The following is a 21,010-nucleotide window of genomic DNA, read 5'->3' on the forward strand; positions in this document are numbered from 1 at the left end:
TGAAAACAGAATTTTAAGAGACTATTTATAGAGAAAATTAGTCGGATGGATAAAAAAAACGAATCAGAGTTTCGACGAGAATAAAACTCAATTAGCGCCAGACGCTTGTCATTAGCGCCAGGCGCCAAACCTTGCGCCAGGCGCTAATGCTTGTCGTCATACGCTAATAATCAGTTTCACGTGTTTTTATTTTTATCATATCTTTTGATACAGAAGACCAAGTAAGGCATATAATATGTCGTTGGAAAGATATTGATGTTTAATTTCCATCCCAATTGGAATCAGATTAAAATATTTTGTATATAAAAAGATATGGCCGAAATAGTTAAAGGGTATCAGTTTTGGATAGAGTTTCATATCTCATTCATATCTTTTTCGTTATAACTCGGATTTAATATTATAATATATCATTGGAAAGATAATTTCAAGATATATCCAACCATATAAAATTTGGATAAAGATTATGAGGTACAAAAATAAAATCTGAATATATTCCACTTCGTATAAAACAAGGATTCTGAAAAGGAGTAGTTTTATTCAATTTCTAACTCTTTAAAACATAATTATCAATCCTAACTCCATTAGGATTTAAGAGAACCTTCTAGAATATTATAGAAGAATATAATCAATCCTAATATCTTTAGGAATGATAATTAATGATAGGCCCTCCTCTAGATCATTGGACCGCATATAAAAACCAAATCGGGCTCAGTTTAGTATTTTGGTTATAACTTCCTCATTATTCATCGGAATTGGGCTTATAATATATCGTTGGAAAGGTCTTTTCAATCTCTATCCAACTACACCATTTTTGGCCCTTATCATGGACCAAACTAAACTAGAATGCACATTTTTCATAAATAAGGTAAGAAAAGAAATATTTTCAAAAATAGAAAGAAGAGATATTTTAATAAAAACATCCTCATGACTAGACTCTTCACACTTTCGCTTTGTTCAATACTCAAATGAAGTGAAAGATATTTATCACTGGGTTTGGTTTTGGGGAGACACATTTGGGTGTCTACAGTTATTTGATTCTTGCTTTAACTCTTGTTTTAGCTTGTTTTCCATGTTTTTTTAATCATGTTTGCTTAGATTTTGCTCTAGGGATATGAATGAAGGGGATATTAATGTTTTTAATTGATTGATTGTGTTTGAATTGTGATTGAGGCTTGATTTGTGAACATGGATAATGACTTTATTGCTAAGGGTCTTTCTAGCTAATTGCCCCTATGATTTTTTTCCATGCTCTTAATTAATTTGTGCGAGAGTGAGTTAATTGAGGGTTTAATTTCATCCATGTTTAGGCTAATTTAATTGCACGAGAATGAATTAATCTAGTCGAGTTAATTAGCATGTTTGATTGTGCTAAAGTGAATTAAGGCCCTGTTCACTTCACCTTAACAAAAATAATATTCAGTAAAATTATTTTTAGTTCAGTAAAAATAATTTCAGTTCAGCAAAAATAATTTCAATTCCGTAAAAATAATTTCAGTTTAGTAAAATTCAATAAATGTCAAGTAGAAATATAATAGATATTCAGTAAAAACAATTTCAGTTTAGCAAAAATAATTTCAGTTTAGTAAAAATAATTTCAGTTCAGTAAAAATAATGTAAGTTTGGCAAAAATAATTTCAGTTCAGTAAAAAATAATTTTAATTTAGAAAAAATAAGGTGAAGTGAATTGGGTCTAAATGTGTTTATTTCTCCTAATTAAGCCCTTGATCATTTATTCACATTTAGCTGGTTAAATTCATCAATATGCCTCGATCCTCCTATCCCTGGTGCTTTTATCGTTTGATTTTAAATGTCTTGTGGTACTTAATTTTCTCTCTCATCTTCACACCCGCCCTAGTTGTTTAATCGACTTAAATCATTGACCCTTAGTCCTTATGGTTCGATCCTTTGCTTTCCTTATACTTGTATAAGGATAGTAAAGTGTTTAAAAATATTGTTTGATTTGGAGGAGATAGTTCGTGACCTATACTCCTACCTATTATCACTTCAAAGTAACCTTAGGAACACATCTGGTCTTCTACTTCCCTTTACGGGCCTAAGCAATATGACCAAGCTTTTTGTAGGAAGTACATACACACCACATGACTCCATTCATACTTCAAATCCAACATAACCTTGTCATCCTTCTCATTCAAAAAATTCACATTGTCTGGAAGAGATTGGTCCACTCTTATCAAAAAGAACTCTAGCATACTGCAGTTTCTGTCTTTCTATAGTGGCGTATCCATTTTAACCTAGTTTCCAATCGAACCCACAATTTTCTTCAAGGATTCCCCCCCCCCCCAATACTTCAGATCTGAGTTCCCGATTTGAAGCTAAATTTGAAATATTTTAATTAAATTCCTCCTGGGATATTGTCAAATCAAGATCCCATGCCTTAATAAAGATGGGTTTGTATTCAAAGCACACTTTGGGTCAATTTATCACTTTATCTCTGTTTTCCATAGTTAGGAATCGGACGATGAAAATGCCCTTATCCTTTAAACACACCTTATCAACCCCCAAATTCCTCCAAATTCTTCTGAAAAATCCCTTTATTACGATAATCGGAGGATTTGCCCGACAAAGATAGCATGCAACAACAAAATTTCAAAAATTGATTTCTTCTTAAATATCATTCAAATCAGTTTGAATGTAATCAACATTCGAATTAAGGTGTACATTATCAGCAATTTTTAGATTGTTCATCATTCATCTCAATTAAAGCATCAAAATTTTCTAGTAAATTTTTAGAAGTAGAATCAACACGGTTGGAAATCTGGGTTACCTTGCACATTCAATGCACATTCAATTTGACCTTCAAGCTAGCTTTCACTGCACTCACCCAGTTAGAAAATTTATCTCAAACCCTCACTCCTCCAATTCTTCCATTGAAGCTTTTGGTGAAAGAATTTGCTCCTCCATGAATTTTTCAATTTTTGGGTTCACATTTGCGTCCTCAATTATTTCTCTATTATCACTCTTCTCTTTATTCTTCTTTATATTCTTGTGTTTTTGTGTATATTTTTGTCTGTTTTGCACAATTTTCGAGGAAGATTGTGTATGTGTGCCCATTGCCATGATTGCCAAGCTTGTTCAGAGGAAACGCGCACTTTCTATCTTACATATCAATAGTTGCTTTTAGAACAAAAAAGAAAGAGTATATGAGAAAATGTGAAAAACAAAATATACTAAATGTTAATCTCCTTATATAACTCTAACTTAAGTTAGGCGTTAAATTTCTCTTCAAAATGGAGTAATCAACATCTAGCACAACTAATAACGTTGGGTTTACGTCATAATGTACAGATGAATAAACACCTTAAATTGGAGGGTACATCCTATAATTTTGAAAACACGTGGGCACATATAAGAAACTCAACAACCAACGAGGGTATAGCTTAGAAAAACCCAAAATTCAATTTGAAACTTGCATTGGCGGGAGGAAAAAATGCGAAAAAGTCATAGAAGATAGTTTGAAGTAAACTCCAAGGAAATAATTTCTACCAAAAAATGAAAAAACAAAAAAGAAACTTCTTTGGCTACATAATATTCGAAATTTTTTTAATTTTTCACATCTTAGTTGCAACTTTTTGGCTGTACAAGATCTCCCTGAGCATTAAACATGTATATTACTTTTCATTATCAGTTTATTAAAAAAAATGAACTAATCTTATCTATGTGCACCTGTTTGAATTCCGATACTTTCAAATTAAAGTACATTGACATGGGATTCTCAGAAATATTCAATCCAGAATTTTACAGACTTCTTTCTTTAACTGCTGTGAATGTCAATGTGGCACTAGTTGAAGCTCCAGATGAAAAGGTTGAATTGTTCATGCTGTCTGAGCTGGAGTATAAATCTTTGTATACAGACGTAGTTCTGGTATCAGCGTTGTCGTGGGTGTTCCGGATTGTAACTTCAGAAAGATCAGAGAGCAATCCTGGTGCTGTTATCTTCATTTCATCGATGCACTTTTCACCTGTCAGCATTTTCACCACAGAGGACATGGCTGGTCGAAGCTTGGGAGCATCTTGGGTGCAAAGCAGGCCTATCTTAAGGAACCTGCAAGCCTCCTCTACATCATAGTGCCCTTCTAATGATATATCCACCAGTTCTACAAGCTCCCTTCGCTGATAGTATTCCCATATCTGTGACAAAACATGTGATTATTAATAGAAAGTGTCACAACACAGAATTCATAAATGATGCGGCTAGTTAATACAAATTGACTCCTATATCCATTGTCACTCTACTTGACTTTTCCCTTATATGCCCCCTTTAGAAGCAAGTCAATTACATTGAGATGCAGGTGCTGATCTTTTTCACTAAGCTAGGTTAACAACCATATGCTCGTCAATCTGCCAATGCAGAGAAGTGGTAAAGACAGACTTTTTGGGTGCTAAGATCCAAAGTCGAGAGGGAAACAGCCCAGATTGTACGCTAAGGTCATGGCAGTGGGAATTGGGAAAGTTGGACCAATCACCAATTGTCACTATTGAACACAGCTCCATTACAAACACATAGATTCCTTGCCACCCCATCAACCCATGAAATGAAAAGCAGAGGAACTACAAGATAAAGTAAGAGATTTACTTGTTTTAATCCAAAGTGAATTAAAGCTGAAATTGAGCAGTTGTGACTTTCAACATAATTAAGTGTGAACACAAAAACATTATCTTCAGCCAGATATCAAAATATGAGTAATATATACGAGTATTCATACAACCATATTTCGTAAAAATTGTAAATAGAAAAAGATTTTTACTCATTGAACTTCCATTCCAACAATGCATTGAACAGTTTCAATAGTCACCAAGATCCTACTCCTACCTAGTAATGCTCGTAAAGGTGCATGTTGACATTCTGTAGATCTCAGAATCAAATAATCTATCATAAGCTAGGCTAATTAACTAGCTTTTGAGAAGATATTAAACAAAGTGATCAAGACACATGAAATTATGAATAATCATTTCAACTATTATTCTGTCACAGCAGTTACATCTACTGTTGAATAAACTCTTACCCGCTCTAGAAGATATCTGTCTCCATCTGGCATTCTCATGTTCGTGTTACATCTTCCACTGACAATTTCCACCAGGAGAACACCAAAACTATATATATCTGCTTTTCGAGTCAGTTGCCCCCTTACTGCATATTCTGGAGCCAGATAGCCTCTGGAGAAGAAGAAGAAAGAATCACAAAATGTAGAGGAGAGCTAAATAATACACATCTATAAAAGATATTATGGAGAATGTCATCATGGTATACTTTTTATAAACCAATTGATTGAATAAAATAAATATATAAAACTCTCGCTGCATGATTTAAGTACTGCTACATGCAAAGATGACAGTTAATGAATGTGGTGTAGCAAGTCGAATTTTAAACCTACAGTTTCCTTGGTTGTTTGCTTGAATAAAAGTATAAGAAAATCTTGGGTGAGATTATCCGAAAACTAATTGGGAGACATTGTTTAATAAAACCTCCCAAAGAAGTAAGAACTCACCACTAAGATAGAAAATAAGGTCACCCTGGTCTGCTGGTCTCACAATAACTTCAGTCCCATTGCACAAGACTGTTTAAAAATAGAGTACACAACGTAGAAATCATGAAGAACTGATAAGTTTTGGGAGAGAAATAATATCGATAGGGATTCTTGAGAACATAGGGTCAACGTTGATGCTTGTGCTTCCACCTTTTTTCTTTATAAAGCAACTTAAACAATCTAGAAAACAAGAGCCAAATGGATAATAACCTAAACTACCTAGGAGTTTATGTCTGATTTGGTGTATCTAAATGGAAGTTTATGTTCTTGTATTGTTAGAGATTCTTTGAAAGGAAAGAGCGCAGGACCAAAGTGCAGCAGCGATTTTTGATATGGTAATTCAATACTTCCTATATTACTTCAGTATTTATAGAGAAGTGAGCACTAAGAACAAAGATTTTAGCAGCACAGAAAAACACCAAATCTGGCAGAACTGAGGGCAGAGGTATATTGATATATTTACCTGACCAGACCAAGCATTTGGCATAAAATAGGAACATATGATCGTTAACAACGTGTTAAAAATTGATTACCTAATTTGCTTCATATTATCCATTCTGAGTTCAAGGAATTTAATGAAGATTAAGATCAAACAAAGAATAAGTTCTCACTCACAATGTGCCAGCGACCCGTGTACTAACATGAGTGGCATTGGGTGGCATAAGCCTCGCAAGACCAAAATCTGAAATTTTGGGAGTGAGGTCTTTGTCGAGCAGGATATTGCTTGCCTTGATGTCTCTATGCACTATATGTGGACGTACTTCTTCGTGAAGAAAAGCAAGCCCACGAGCTATTCCTACGCAGATATTCCAACGTATTCTCCAAGTAAACTTAATGCTACAGTTTCCCCTGCCTATGATTACAAAGCTTAAGTTATTATCCTTGAGATACTTGCACACTTAAAATTAGTAACAGATGAAGAAATTTCCCCGTAAGTATATGCATAAAATCATTGCAAACACACCCTTCTAGAATCTGTCATTAGAAAAAGTACCTTATATGAATATGATGAGGGTACTAACTACTAATATGGACAAAATGTGTAAAAGTTACCTAGTAGAGTCTGTGCAAGGCTGTTGTTTTCTAGATAGTTGTAAACGAGTATTCTATGGCTCCCCTCCACACAACAGCCATACAACTTGACCAAGTTTTCATGCTGTATCTCTGAGATCACCTTTATCTCAGTCAAAAACTCACGAACCCCTTGCTGCGATTCAGCCGACAGAACTTTGATGGCAGCAACCTTTCCATGTTTAAGCTTTCCCTGCAAACAGAATATATATTTTTTAAATTGATTTGACTTCAAAGATGTCGATTAAACAAATTCTCTATGCGTTCATAAATATTATTTTGCTGATAATGTGATAGCATGTTGAAGCATAAAGGTTTTGATGATGAGGAACTTAAACTAAAAGCAAACTCATCTAATAAAGACTCTCTAGTGGGTGATTAGTCAAGGTGCAGAATAATCTTGGTGATTGAAGAACCATCTGAATCTAAGAAGACATGAAGAAGATCTTTATTGAAGAAGTTAAACAAATCAGAGGAAGAGTTTTCTAACAAGAACTAAGTTCCCTAACAGGAACGTTCCCTAACGGGAACTTGAAGACTGGCAGTTAAGTTCTTTGGTGGAACTTGATATGCTTGGAGCCCAAGTAATTCATCTGATCAGAGTGCGGCGCATCAATAATAGTTAAGGTTTTATTCTTAGAAATTATTGTAAATATGGTAAGTAGGTTAGTGCACGAAATTTATTAGAAACGTGATAAGTTTGCTTGGTAAATAAAATAAATTTGGAAAATAATAAAAGATAGATTTTAGGAAAAGATTTTCTAAACAGATTATTTTCTCTAAAGTCAGTTTATTAAGAAATATAAGTTTTCTTAATAAATATCTTTTGTACTTATTTTCGGAAAAGATTTTATTTCACTTGATTTACTAAAACCGTGTTTAAAAAGATAAGTTAAGTTAACATATTTATCTTTTTAGAAAACCTACATTCTATACAAGTGTTACTTGTATAAATAGTAGAGAGCAAAATGTTTTAGGTTTTTTTGTGAGTTTATGCGTGGAGAAATCACAGTGCTTTAACTGAGTAAGTTTACCAAGCTTTTAACTTATCATATTAGTTTCGGATTTTGTGCATTGCTTACCTATCATAATAGGCGTCTTTTATTTGTATTGGTTGAGTTATTTGGGTGATATTTATAGTTTGTGTTGCATACAGATTTGTGTAAGCTTCTTGGTGAGGCTGTGTGTTTTGTACTAGGGTGGTACGAGTGTTGTGTACTTTGGTGGTACGAGTGAATCTAAGTGTGGTGCTTAGATTGGGTAGGATAGGGTCCTATCAAGTAGCAAGTCCAATGAGGAACTTGTGAAATAAAGGTCTGTGTTTAATAGATTGTAACCTGGTGTTTGCCCTATTATAGTGAAGTGTTTTGTGTTTGAAATCCCTAAGGTAGGGTCGAGGTTTTACTTCCAATTGGGCCCTGGAAGGTTTCCTCGTAAAATCTGTGTGTTTACTTAAGTTCCTATACGCATTGTTTATTTATCCGCAAAAAAAAATAGTCATTAGGAACTCCATACAATTTACCCCCCCTCTTGTATTAATCGTCTCAACTAACAATTGGTATCAGAGCAAGGTATTCTCGTATAAGCGAATAACTTTGTTGAGTAAGTTCCTGGATAGATGAATTACAAAGAGAAACTTGAAAAAGGGTATTCTACCCAACGTCCACCCATGTTCAATGGTAAGTTCTACACCTACTGGAAGAACAGGATGGAGATATTTATTAAGGCAGAAAATTACCAGGTTTGGCATGTTATTGAAGCAGGTGATTTTGAAATAACCATAACCAATGAAAAGAAAGAGGTAGTTCCTAAACCTATTTCTGATTATGATAAAGAAGATTATCAGAAACTGAAATTGAATGCTTTAGCCATAAAGTATTTGCATTGTGGACTTGGACCTCATGAACATAATCGTATCATGGGATGCAAGTCTTCTAAACAGATTTGGGATCTACTAGAAGTAACTCATGAAGGTACAAATGAGGTAAAACGTTCTAAAATTAATTTGTTGATGTCTAGATATGAAAGGTTTGAAATGCAATCAAAGGAAACTATAGAGGAAATGTTTACTAGGTTCAATGATATTATTAATGAACTGAATTCCCTTGGCAGACACATTCCGGTTGATGAACAGGCTAGGAAGATCTTGAGGAGTCTACCACAAGATGAACGATGGAGGTCAAAGGTTACTGCTATGCAGGAAGCTAAGGACTTCACAAAGTTTAACATGGAACAACTAGCTGGATCATTGATGACTCATGAACTACATCTGAGTTCAAACTCTGAAAGTTCCAAAAACAAGAGTCTGGCTCTTAAGGCTCAAGACTCAGAGGAATCAGAAGCTGATGAAGAAGAAATGGCAATGCTACTGAGAAAGTTCAAAAGGATGATGAACTACAAGAAGTTCGATAGGAACAAGAAATATGCAAGTTCCAGAAACACAACATGTTTCAAGTGCGGCTCAAAAGATCACTTCATTAAAGATTGTCCATTACCAGACGGTGAGAAAGGAAAGACCAAGGGCAAGGAGCAATCCAAAGAGTTAAGAGTCTACAAACCTTATTTCACCATGGACAACGTGAAGAAAGCCATGTTAGCTGCTTGGGGAGATTCAGATTCTGAGGAAGAGGAAGAGCAACCATTAGAGGAAATTGCTCATCTATGTTTGATCGCCAAAATTGATGAAAAGGCAAAGCTGAAGGAACTAGAGTCTGAGGTATGGTTTTCTCGAAAAGAACTTAGACATTTCTCCAAAGAAAACTTAATATTAATTGTCTTGGAAATTCAAGAAGAACTTAAAGATTTGCATAAAGCTAAACATAAAAGTGATGAAGCTTTGGTTACTTTTAAAAAAAACAGTAAGTGGGTTGATAATCTGAAATTTGATATTCAATATAGATTCTTTAGTCTGTTCGATGATAATAATTATTTAAAAGAAACTATAGACAGGTTAAAACATGATAACATAATGTTAAATGTGGAACTATCTTTGATGAAACTCTGTCTGAATGCCCCTGATTCTGAAGTTCCTCCACTTGCTCAATATCCGAATTTTGAAAAACTGAAATCTGACTTGGAAAATATAAAAGCGGATAAAGCAAGACTTGAGGGGGAACTTGAGAAAGCCAGGAAAGGCAAACAACCTGTAAAATACAGAGTTCCTGACTGGATCACCAAAGCTCAAACCAAAAGAATAGAAGGTTTGGGTTTCAAAAAGAAGTTCCAAAAAGAAAAGAAGTATGTGGACCTGTCTAGTAGTATAGTTTGTTATTTCTGTGGAAATACTGGACACAAACAAGTTAAGTGTCCTAAGAAAGAAAATAGTACTCAGAAAAACAAAAAGCATGTAGAACAGATTTGGATCGAAAAGAATAAACCTACTGTTGTTACACAGGAACCCAAGGAAACCTGGGTTCCTGAACCTAATGTTTGATTTCTCATGCAGGTTCCAGCGAGGGGGAACAACACTTAGTACCTCGACAGTGGTTGTTCTAAGCACATGACTGGAGATAAATCTAGATTTATCTCACTGGATGCCTACTACGGGGGAACTGTGACCTTTGGTGATAACATGAGTGGAGATATAGTTGTTATTGGCAAAGTAGGAAGGTCAAGTTCCCATACAATTGATAATGTATTTTTGGTCGAGGGCCTCAAACACAATTTGTTAAATATTTCACAATTTTGTGACAAAGGTAACTCTGTAAGCTTTACTTCTAATAAGTGCAGAATCATTCATAATGACACTGGGAACATCATCTTAGAAGGAATTCGTAAAGGAAACACTTATCTGGTTGATCTTAACGAAGTTCCTAATAGCAGTTTAACATGTCTTAGTGTCATTGAGAATGATCCTTTATTATGGCACAAAAGATTTGGACATGCAAGCTTTACTCTACTTGATAAATTGAGATCTAAGGAACTAGTGGAAGGTCTTCTATGTATTAAGTTCCTGTATGACAAAGTGTGTGATGCTTGTGTTAGAGGAAAACAGACTCGAGTTTCTTTCAAGTCCAAGAAAATGGTAAGTACCAAAAGACCTTTGGAACTTGTTCATATGGATCTATGTGGTCCTATGAGAATCCAAAGCAGAAGTGGTAAGAGATATGTTATGGTTATTGTTGATGACTTTTCAAGGTTTACTTGGGTTTTCTTTCTTGTGAGTAAAGATGAAACGTTTGATGAATTTGTAGCTTTTGTAAAGAAAGAACAGAGAAGAACAGGTAATCCATTGATACACCTCAGATCAGATCATGGCACAGAATTCGAAAATTCGAAATTTGATGAATTCTGCACTAAACAAGGAATGAATCACAACTTCTCTGCCCCTAGAACCCCTCAACAAAATGGAGTGGTGGAACGCAAGAACAGAAGCCTTAAAGACATGGCCAGGACAATGCTGATCTCAAGTGGGTTACCTAGGAACTTCTGGGCAGAAGCAGTGAATACTGCATGCTATATTCTTAGTAGAGTATCAGTTAGAGCCATTACCAACAAAACTCCTTATGAGCTGATCAAAGGGAGAAAACCTAATATTTCTTACTTTAGATCTTTTGGTTGTAAATGTTTTGTTCATAACAATGGTAAAAGGAACTTGAGAAAGTTTGATGAACGCAGTGATGAGGCTGTATTCTTAGGATATGCCTCTAATAGTAAAGCATATAGAGTTTATAATAAAAGGACAATGTGTGTTGAGGAATCTGTACATATTATATTTGATGAAACTGAACAGTCTTTAAATGATGTACAGGAGTGTGATAATGATTTTGAAATTGGACTTGTCCGCAAGACAAATCCAGATGAAAAATCAACATCATTGCAGAAGCAGCAAGTGGAAATTGGTGAGCAAACGAATCTGGAAGCAAATGAAGTACCAGAAATGGAGAATGCTCCAGGAACTCCTGTTCAAGAACAAGATCAGAATCAGAATTAGGAGAATCCTGTTGAAGTTCCATCTGAGGCTCAAGAACAAGTTCCTACAGAAGAACCAGTCAACCATGATCAGGAAAGATTGTATCCAGTGAAGGACTTTACTCCTAAACGATGGAAACATCAGAAATCACATCCTGTTGATGCAATCATGAGTGATATTATAAAAGGAACTCAGACTAGATCTCAGCTTAGGAACTTCTGTGCATTCTATGCATTCCTATCTTATATGGAACCTAAGAATTATGTTGAAGCTGTAACTGACGCAGACTGGATTAATGCTATGCAAGCTGAACTAAATGAATTTGAAAGAAATAAAGTATGGCATCTGGAACCTAGACCCAAAGATAAGAAGACAATAGGTCTAAAGTGGGTGTTTAGGAACAAGCTAGATGAGCATGGTATTATTGTCAGAAATAAAGCAAGACTGGTTTTACAAGGTTTCAATCAACAAGAAGGGATAGACTATGAAGAAACATTTGCTCCAGTAGCCAGGTTAGAGGCTATTCGTTTACTTATTGTTTTTGCTGCTTACATGGGATTTACGTTGTTCCAGATGGATGTAAAATGTGCTTTTCTAAATGGATTTCTAAATGAAGAAGTCTATGTGGAACAACCTCCTGGATTTGAAAATCCAGAGTTCCCAAACCATGTCTATAAGCTTGACAAAGCTCTCTATGGGCTGAAGCAAGCTCCTAGAGCATGGTATGAAAGATTGTCAAAGTTCCTATTACAAAATGGTTTTAAACGTGGCAAAATAGATAAAACTCTGTTTTTAAAATCAAATGGAACTAACATATTAGTCGTACAAATTTATGTTGATGATATTCTGTTTGGTGCAACTAATGAATCTTTGTGCAAGTATTTTGCTGACTTGATGAGTGGAGAATTTGAAATGAGCATGATGGGGGAATTAAATTTCTTCCTCAGATTGCATAAAGCAATCTGAGAAAGGAATCATGATCCATCAACAAAAGTATATCAAGGAACTGATCAAGAAATACAAACTTGAAAATGCTAAGACAAATGATACTCCAATGGGTATAGCAACCAGATGGAATCTGGAACTTGTGTTGATCAACCTATGTACAGAGGTATGATAGGATCTTTACTTTACTGACATATCTTTCAGTGTAGGTTTATGTGCCAGGTTCCAAGCAAACCCAAAGGAGTCACACCTGAAAGCAGTAAAGAGAATCCTTAGATACTTGAAAGGAATTGATGACTTGTGTCTCTTCTATCCTAGAAGTGACTCATTTGATTTACATGGCTTTACTGATGCTGACTATGCAGGTGATTTGGTGAATAGAAAAAGCACTTCAGGTATGGTACAGTTCTTAGGACCGTGTTTAGTTTCTTGGGGTTCCAAGAAGCAAAACACAGTTGCTTTACCTACAGCTGAATACGTGGCAGCAGCATCATGTTGCTCACAAGTACTCTGGATAAAACATGTTAGAGATTTTGGTCTTATTTTTGAATGTGTACCTATCTACTGTGACAACACAAGTGCTATATGTATTTCTAAAGATCCAGTTCAGCACTCCAAGGTAAAACACATCCACATTAGGCATCACTTTCTAAAAGATAATGTGGAGCAAGGGAACATTAAATTGGAATTTTGTAGTACGGAATATCAACTTGCAGATATTTTGACCAAACCCTTGAACAGAGAAAGATTTGAGAAATTGAGACTGGAACTTGGAATGATCAAGCTGAATTAATTGCTTCTGAAGTTCCAAGATATGGCAAACTCAAAAATAATGGAAATAGAGCAAAAAGAGCATCTACCACAATTTTGGTGTGATAAGCATAGCTGAAGTGTCACCGTTGTTAACTACCAAAGGTAAGTTCATTAAATTGCTTAACTGTATAAGTTATTAAATATGTACATTGCACATATGTAAAAAGCGTGTTCCAATTGTGTTTTATAGAAACTTCTTTTAAGTTAATTGAATTTGAAAAGAAAAGTTTTTGAAAGATTCATCCAGTAATTTCAAATTTGAGAAATTAATTGAATTTGTTCAATTAGACTGAATAGTGAAACTTCTTAAATTCCTTCACACCGCTTCATTAATTATAAAAGCTGATTTCACCCACTCCTTTCACCTCACTGTCAAATCAATTAAACCCTTCTCAGTAAAAACCCTTTCAACCTTTAAAACCTCCCCTAAAACAACAATGGTGATCATTGCTGAAATCGTCTCCTCAGAAAACTCTCAATACTCCGAAAATACAATTCAAGAGGAAACATCTCCCTTAGCCATGGTAAACTACAAGTCATCCTCTACTTCAAATAAAAATCCCGAAAACCCTAGAAAATCACCTCCGAAACCAAAAGAAGTCGAAAGTAAGAGTGATCAAGGGGAATCCTCTGTCTCAAGTATTCTTCAACGGCTAAAAGAGTGGAAAGAGAAGAAACAAAGTGAGAAGTCTCTTGAAGAGCAAATCGAGGAAGTGGACGATTTTGCTCAAGGCAAAAATTCAGAAGAGACAAAAGAAGAGAACGAAGAGGAAGAAGAGATGAGTGAGGGAGAAAAGGATAAAGAAGAAGAGAACAATTCAGAAAAAGAAGAATCTGAAAAAGAAGATGAAGAAGAGGAGATAACTGATCAAGCGGAACTTGAGTCACAGGCTGGAAGGTATGTAGTAGGACACCGCATTGATGTAGTTTGGTGTAGGAAAGCTTTTAGAATTTCTTGACTTAATCAAGTTTCAAGGTTGGGAATTTCTGTTGTCGAGAGTTTAAACTATCTGTACCCTGTTGCTATGAATGAATTTTGTCAAAATTAGGGGTAATTTCAAGTGTTGTTAATGGGGTAAAAATTGAATTGAACATTGAAACCCTAGGTAAAATTCTGAAAACACCTACTGAGGGGTATGATTCTTATATTAAAGGAAAGGGAAGTGTCAATGTAGGTAACTATTTGACAGGTGACATTGTTGAGGCCTTAGGTGGTCAAAAGGGGAAGAAGGTCATGAGTCACAATGATCTAAGTCCCTTAAACAAATTGTTGTTTAATCTTGTGAAGAAGACTATTTTGCCTAGAACTGCTAAAAAGGGGGAAGCGTGTTTGATGGATATGGCAGTAATTTTCTGCATTTCAAAGAAGATTAAGGTTAATTTTCCCTCTTTAATGTACCAGCATTTAGCACACTGTATTCCTAGTAGGACAAAAGTGGGGTATGGAGCCATTTTGTCTGCTGTATTTGAGAATGTTGGAGTAGTTCTGAAGGGTAAATATGGGGCTTTGGATGAAAAGCCTAAAATGTGATCAATGAGGAAACTCTAGCTGGGTTAAGTTTGGAGGTTGTGCAAGGAAAAATTCAAAAAATTGAGAAGGGAGAGAAAAAGAAAGAGAAAGTGACAGGGAAGGGGAAGGAGAAGGCTGTGTCTTGGCAGCCTGTGAGAAAGAGAAAGAGCACGAGAATTTCTGCCAGTGTTGTTCCTCAAACCAGTATGGAACAACCACTGGAGTTGGATGTTGAGGAAAATATCCTCAATGGGCAAGTTGCTAAATTGGTGGATAGAATGGAAAGGGTTGAGAATCAAATGAAGGATTATGTTTTGATGCTGACCCAGGAAAAGATGGTGCAGGAGCAGGGGAAGGAGTTAAAGGAACTCAAGAAGCTGATGCTAAAACAGAACAAGGAACTTCAAGAGCACAAGAAGTTTCAAGAGCAAGAACTGAACAAGGCTCTACAGGAAGGAGTTCCTGGTGAAACTCAAGGGTCTTGAAGATAATTTGGAAGCCTCTGCACAACAGACAAAGGAGAACTACAAGAAAATTTTGGAGTTCCTTGAAACCTAGCCTACCCTATTCCTTTTCAATCTATAGTTAGCCTAGCCTATTTTCTCTGTTTCAGTCATGAACAAATTTAATTTCTGTTTTTAGTATTTGAACAATTAATTTTGTTTGTAAATTTTCTAAATTGTTCAACTGGATGATAAATCTTTTGGTTTTTAATGAATAGTTGGAACTTTGCTTATACTTGTGTGTTTATGTATGAATTGAACACTTATGCAGAAAGGTAGAATTTACTTGAGGTAGCTTAGCAGCGCTGCCATCAGTTTCCCACACTCTATGAATTGCTTGTGGGGCTGTGGCTAGATGCTTAATACCTTGAAAAACAGGACTTTTTGATACAGCCAAAAGGGGGAAAAGATGAAGCAAACTTAGAGGCTATAGTTGTTCTGGGTTTTAGTTGATAAAGTATCAGATTTCTCTCTGATATGATGCTCGAGTAGTTTAGTTAGTTTATCAGTTTATTTCTGTTTTTGCTTCTTTTTGTTTTATTGTTTAATTTTGTTTTATTTTATTTTTGTTTTGTGTGTGTTTATTTTCTGTTTAAAAAAAAAATCAAAAATACGACCTTCTATTTTGTTTAACTTGTTCTAGAGTTTGCTTAAGTTTGTCATCATCAAAAAGGGGGAAATTGTTGAAGCATAAAGGTTTTGATGATGAGGAACTTAAACTAAAAGCAAACTCATCAAATAAAGACTCTCTAGTGTGTGATTAGTCAAGGTGCAGAATAATCTTGGTGATTGAAGAACCATCTGAATCTAAGAAGACATGAAGAAGATCTTTATTGAAGAAGTTAAACAAATCAGAGGAAGAGTTCTCTAACAAGAACTAAGTTCCCTAACAAGAACGTTCCCTAACAGAGTTAAGGTTTTATTCTTAGAAATTATTGTAAATATGGTAAGTAGGTTAGTGCACGAAATTTATTAGAAACGTGATAAGTTTGCTTGGTAAATAAAATAAATTTGGAAAATAATAAAAGATAGATTTTAGGAAAAGATTTTCTAAAAAGATTATTTTTCTCTAAAGTCAGTTTATTAAGAAAGATAAGTTTTCTTAATAAATATCTTTTATACTTATTTTCGGAAAAGATTTTATTTCACTTGATTTACTAAAACCATGTTTAAAAAGAAAAGTTAAGTTAACATATTTATCTTTTTAGAAAACCTACATTCTATAGAAGTGTCACTTGTATAAATAGTAGAGAGCAAAATGTTTTAGGTTTTTTTGTGAGTTTATGCGTGGAGAAATCACAGTGCTTTAACTGAGTAAGTTTACCAAGCTTTTAACTTATCATATTAGTTTCGGATTTTGTGCATTGCTTACCTATCATAATAGGCGTCTTATATTTGTATTGGTTGAGTTATTTGGGTGATATTTATAGTTTGTGTTGCATACAGATTTGTGTAAGCTTCTTGGTGAGGCTGTGTGTTTTGTACTGGGGTGGTACGAGTGTTGTGTACTTTGATAGTACGTGCAGTCGTTTGGTGGTACGAGTGAATCTAAGTGTGGTGTTTAGATTGGGTAGGATAGGGTCCTATCAAGTAGCAAGTCCAGTGAGGAACTTGTGAAATAAAGGTCTGTGTTTAATAGGTTGTAACTTGGTGTTTGCCCTATTATAGTGAATTGTTTTGTGTTTGAAATCCCTAAGGTAGGGTCGAGGTTTTACTTCCAGTTAGGCCCTGGAAGGTTTCCTCGTAAAATCTGTGTGTTTGCTTAAGTTTCTATACGCATTGTTTATTTATCCGCAAAAAAAATAGTCATTAGGAACTCCATACGATTCAACCCCCCCCCCCCCCTCTTGTATTAATCGTCTCAACTAACATAGCATTATAAAAGTTGTCACCTTATACACAGACCCAAAACCACCTTCTCCAATTTTGTTGGTTATACAGAAGTCATCAGTAGCAACTTTAAGTTCTTTGTAGCTGTATTGCTTTACATTCTGAACTCCTGCAAATTCTGCCATTAAACAAATCAATCAGAAATCCTCAAACAAGAGAAAGTGAAACTAGTGCAGTTAATAATCTTGATAAGCATGGATTTCAATATGTTTCGAGTTTCGACTCACTGGACATAGACATCCTATATAATAGTATAATATTTGTAGTCCCTCTACTATTTCATGAAACTTCTTTAAAATAGTAGTTGAATTGGAAGCACCTCAGGAACCTTACGTAAAAAACATATTACATATATATTGGTAAAAAGATATAAAATTTTAATAATTACATGCTATGACTAAATACTAAGCGTTTACCTTCAGCAGCAGCAGCAGGAGTTCTTACAGCAGACTCTACTCTTTTACCAAACGAGCAAGGGAAACAAGGCATACTATGTAACCACAACGAAGATATTTTTCCTTATAACCAAAAGTTATTAATACAAAATTACCAAAACACCTGCAAAATAGAATTTGCTCAAACATTAATTAAATACCACAAGCTGGAAAATAATAAATACTGCATATTATATACGTAGTATAACAGTACACATGAAAAATCTATAAATAATTCGATTACAATTCATTGCAAAGTTTAACTAGATTGCTATGCTAAAACCATGTTGTAACAAGGAGGCAATAATGAAATTAGTAGGTGTCCTTAAATGAATATTGTACATAGTTATCACTATGCCTGTATATAAGTTTTACCTATGTTTAAGCCATGTGTGACACTACGGTGAGATGGGTTCTCAAGAAACATCAGTTCTTAGCAGATATTTGCGCTAACTGCACTAAACTGCACATAATACCTAGAAGAAGGGTCATTCAAATTACTGCCTTAAACCGTTAAATACATAGAACAGCGAGCAAGAGACAAGCGTAGACCAAAATTCCGAACTTTGAAAAATAAGAACCTTAAGTTTGGTGCACTTAATAACTAGAAAGAAAGCAATTCAAATTACTATTTAAGCACACTCAGACAATGAACAAGTCCTTATGAAAACCAAAATCATTAAAATTGAATCTAAGAACCTTACTTTCCTCAACTAAGTCAAGAAAACAAATTGGACTAACAAAATTTCTTCCGTTCTCAATCTTATACATTTTACACTTTTTTTTTCTTTTTTTTTTTGAAGGGTACATTTTACACATAATAATCATATTACAAACTACAGAAATTCATCATATTGCAAACTACACAAATCTATACATGTAATTTAGATGGCTCAAAATAATTTAAAGCTTTAAACCTCTCATAATAACAAGAATGTAATGAGATAGCTCAAAATAATTTAAACCCCTCAAAATATCTGCAAAACTTGAAGAATCTAGCTCTAAGTAATTTAAACCCCACAAAAATTCAGCAGAACTTGAAGAATCTAGCTCTAAATAATTTAAACCCCTCAAAAATTCTACACAACTTGAAGAATCTAGCTCTAAATAATATAAACCCTCAAAATTTCTGCACAACTTCAAGATTCTACATTTTAGTGCACCTTTTTTAATTCTAAAACAATCTCAAACAAAACATAACTTTAACCAGAATTTCAACAGAACTTAAAATTCTTATATGAGTTACATATCGAACTATCATTTGAAGCCAACTAAACCCCATAAACAAAACTATTACATAGAAAACCAACACAATCCCAAAATTTAAAATTCCACCCAATCCAATGTCAATCCATCATCAACCCATCATCTACATAAACCATCTTCGGATATCAACTAGTTAAGTTAGTTAAGTAATACCTGAGATCAAATCCCTTCTATATCATTGCCTTTCTAATCATAACTTTACACTCTACAAACTACACAAACATAAATGAAACCAAAATCATAGAACTTACTTTGAATGCTTGAATTGATTATGAAAGCTGTTCAATTTCTTTGCACAAAAAAAGGGAGAGGAAGAAAAGTCTTCAAAATGTTTCCGTACAAATTAAGGTGGTACAATTGTAAACTTGGGTTTCATTAGCAGACCAAAGAAATGTTAACTTATTCAAAAAAAAATTTTAAAAAAAAAACACGGCAAATGCGAAAAGAAAATAATAATAAAAAAAAAAAAAAAAAAAAAAGTAATAATGGTCAACGGAGGAATGCCTGAAATTCAATGTCTGCTCATCAGACTATCAGAGTAGGAGAAAGTATGGAAGACAAGTGTGATTAATATTTTATGTTTCTTTTCAACAAATTGACCAGGCTGTTGACCAGCTAATACGGTGTGGATTTGTATTAAGTTGTTAGCCAGAATAATGTTTTTTTTTTTTTTTTTTTTTTTTTTTTTTTTTTTTTTTTTTGTCATTCATTGATTTATATAGTATCATTAGTTCAACTTACTTCCTCGTTCTCATGATATATACGTGTCTCATTCAACATATTGGCATTAAGTTAGAATGTTATTAAATGTTGAGAATTTTGGTGTTCACTTACCTTTTTTTTTTTTTTTTTTTTTTTTTTAAATTGTACAGAATTTTTATTTATTTTTTTTTTTTTTGGAAGAAAGAATAATTTTTCTATACTTAATATCCTTTCCTTAATGTTTGCTACTAGTCAATCAAATTTACTTTAGTTCAATAAAAGATTAAATATATCAAATTGTTTATTTGCTTAAAGGATAACAAATAAATAATGGGAAATTCTACATAATACCCCTGAGGTATGACTATTCCAGGTTGTGACCCTCCCTTTTAAAAGTTCCACGATATAACTTCAAGGTTCCGTTAGTGATTAAGTTGTACTCCTTTCGTTATCCTTCCGTTACATGTTGCCATTAGTGGGGCCCACTTTACACCTATTTAATTTTTTTCGCGATTTTCGTGCTAAAAAAATGTCCCATTAAAGGTTTTAGAGGTCATTTTAGGGCTAAAGGGATCAAATTAAGCTTGGATTTTGCAAAAAAAAAAAAAACGTAAAAGCCTCGTTTTGTGAATTAGAATTCTCATAGTTAAATTTAGAATTCATAAAACAGGGCTTTTACGTTACATTTTTGCAAAATCTGAACTCAATTTGGATCGTTTAGGTGCTAAAATGACCCCTAAAACCTTTAATGAGACATTTTTTAGCACGAAAATCAAGAAAAAAAATAAATAGGTGTAAAGTGGGCCCCACTAACGACAACATGTAACGGAGGGATAATGGCAGGGGTACATCTTAATCATTTTTGGGACCTTGAGGTTACAGCGTAGAACTTTTCAAAGGGAGGGGTATAATGTGGAATAGTCAATACCTCAGGGGTATGGTGTAGAATTTCCCACAGATAATTTAAGGATCGGTTATGTATGGATTTGATAATATTAATAGGATAATGCATGATTATTATAATCATGATTATGAAAAATCTTTGTAATCTTTTTTTTATGTTGTATAATTTTTTTTTACAAAAGATTTTACATACCCAAGGTTCACAGTGTGCCTGGTCTATAAATGATTCAATTAAAGCCCAAGGTCAAGGGCCAAAATATCCAATCCATGCCAAGTCAAGTCAATGGCGTGGTCAGTCCACTTGGCCTCAAGCCCATTTCTCCTCATTATGTAAGGTATAAAAGCCTTCACTCCTCTTACATTGCATTCATTCACATAAGCCTCAAGCAATTAATTCTCTTGCATAGCTTTCTCTCTCTACACATTGTACAGACTTCGCCATCGGAGGGGCCTTCCTCGGCACAACCCCCGAGGCCAGTTTACGTGTGTTCGATGTGCAGGAAACCCTCGGCTCA

The 21,010-nt window shown here is 34.4% G+C and overlaps 1 protein-coding gene across 2 annotated transcripts; it reads right to left on the minus strand.

The window, feature by feature from the left end:
• Nucleotides 1–3,704: 3,704 nt before the first annotated feature.
• LOC110699866 (cold-responsive protein kinase 1-like) lies at nucleotides 3,705–19,722 on the minus strand. 2 transcript variants are annotated; one of them, XM_021877383.1, is made up of 7 exons: nucleotides 19,142–19,722; nucleotides 17,607–17,748; nucleotides 17,193–17,299; nucleotides 6,600–6,810; nucleotides 6,162–6,399; nucleotides 5,025–5,175; nucleotides 3,705–4,149 (listed from the first exon to the last, which is right to left on the minus strand). In XM_021877383.1, exons 2-7 carry the CDS (start codon nucleotides 17,677–17,679, stop codon nucleotides 3,757–3,759), a joined length of 1,173 nt encoding a protein of 390 aa, XP_021733075.1. In that variant the 5' UTR covers nucleotides 17,680–17,748; nucleotides 19,142–19,722; the 3' UTR covers nucleotides 3,705–3,756. The 2 variants fall into 2 exon arrangements, with proteins under 2 accessions (XP_021733075.1, XP_021733069.1); XM_021877377.1 differs by having other exon boundaries at nucleotides 17,193–17,308; nucleotides 19,142–19,721.
• Nucleotides 19,723–21,010: the final 1,288 nt, after the last annotated feature.

This window comes from Chenopodium quinoa, unplaced genomic scaffold (genome assembly GCF_001683475.1).
Source record: "Chenopodium quinoa cultivar QQ74 unplaced genomic scaffold, ASM168347v1, whole genome shotgun sequence".
NCBI classification, from domain to species: domain Eukaryota; kingdom Viridiplantae; phylum Streptophyta; class Magnoliopsida; order Caryophyllales; family Amaranthaceae; genus Chenopodium; species Chenopodium quinoa.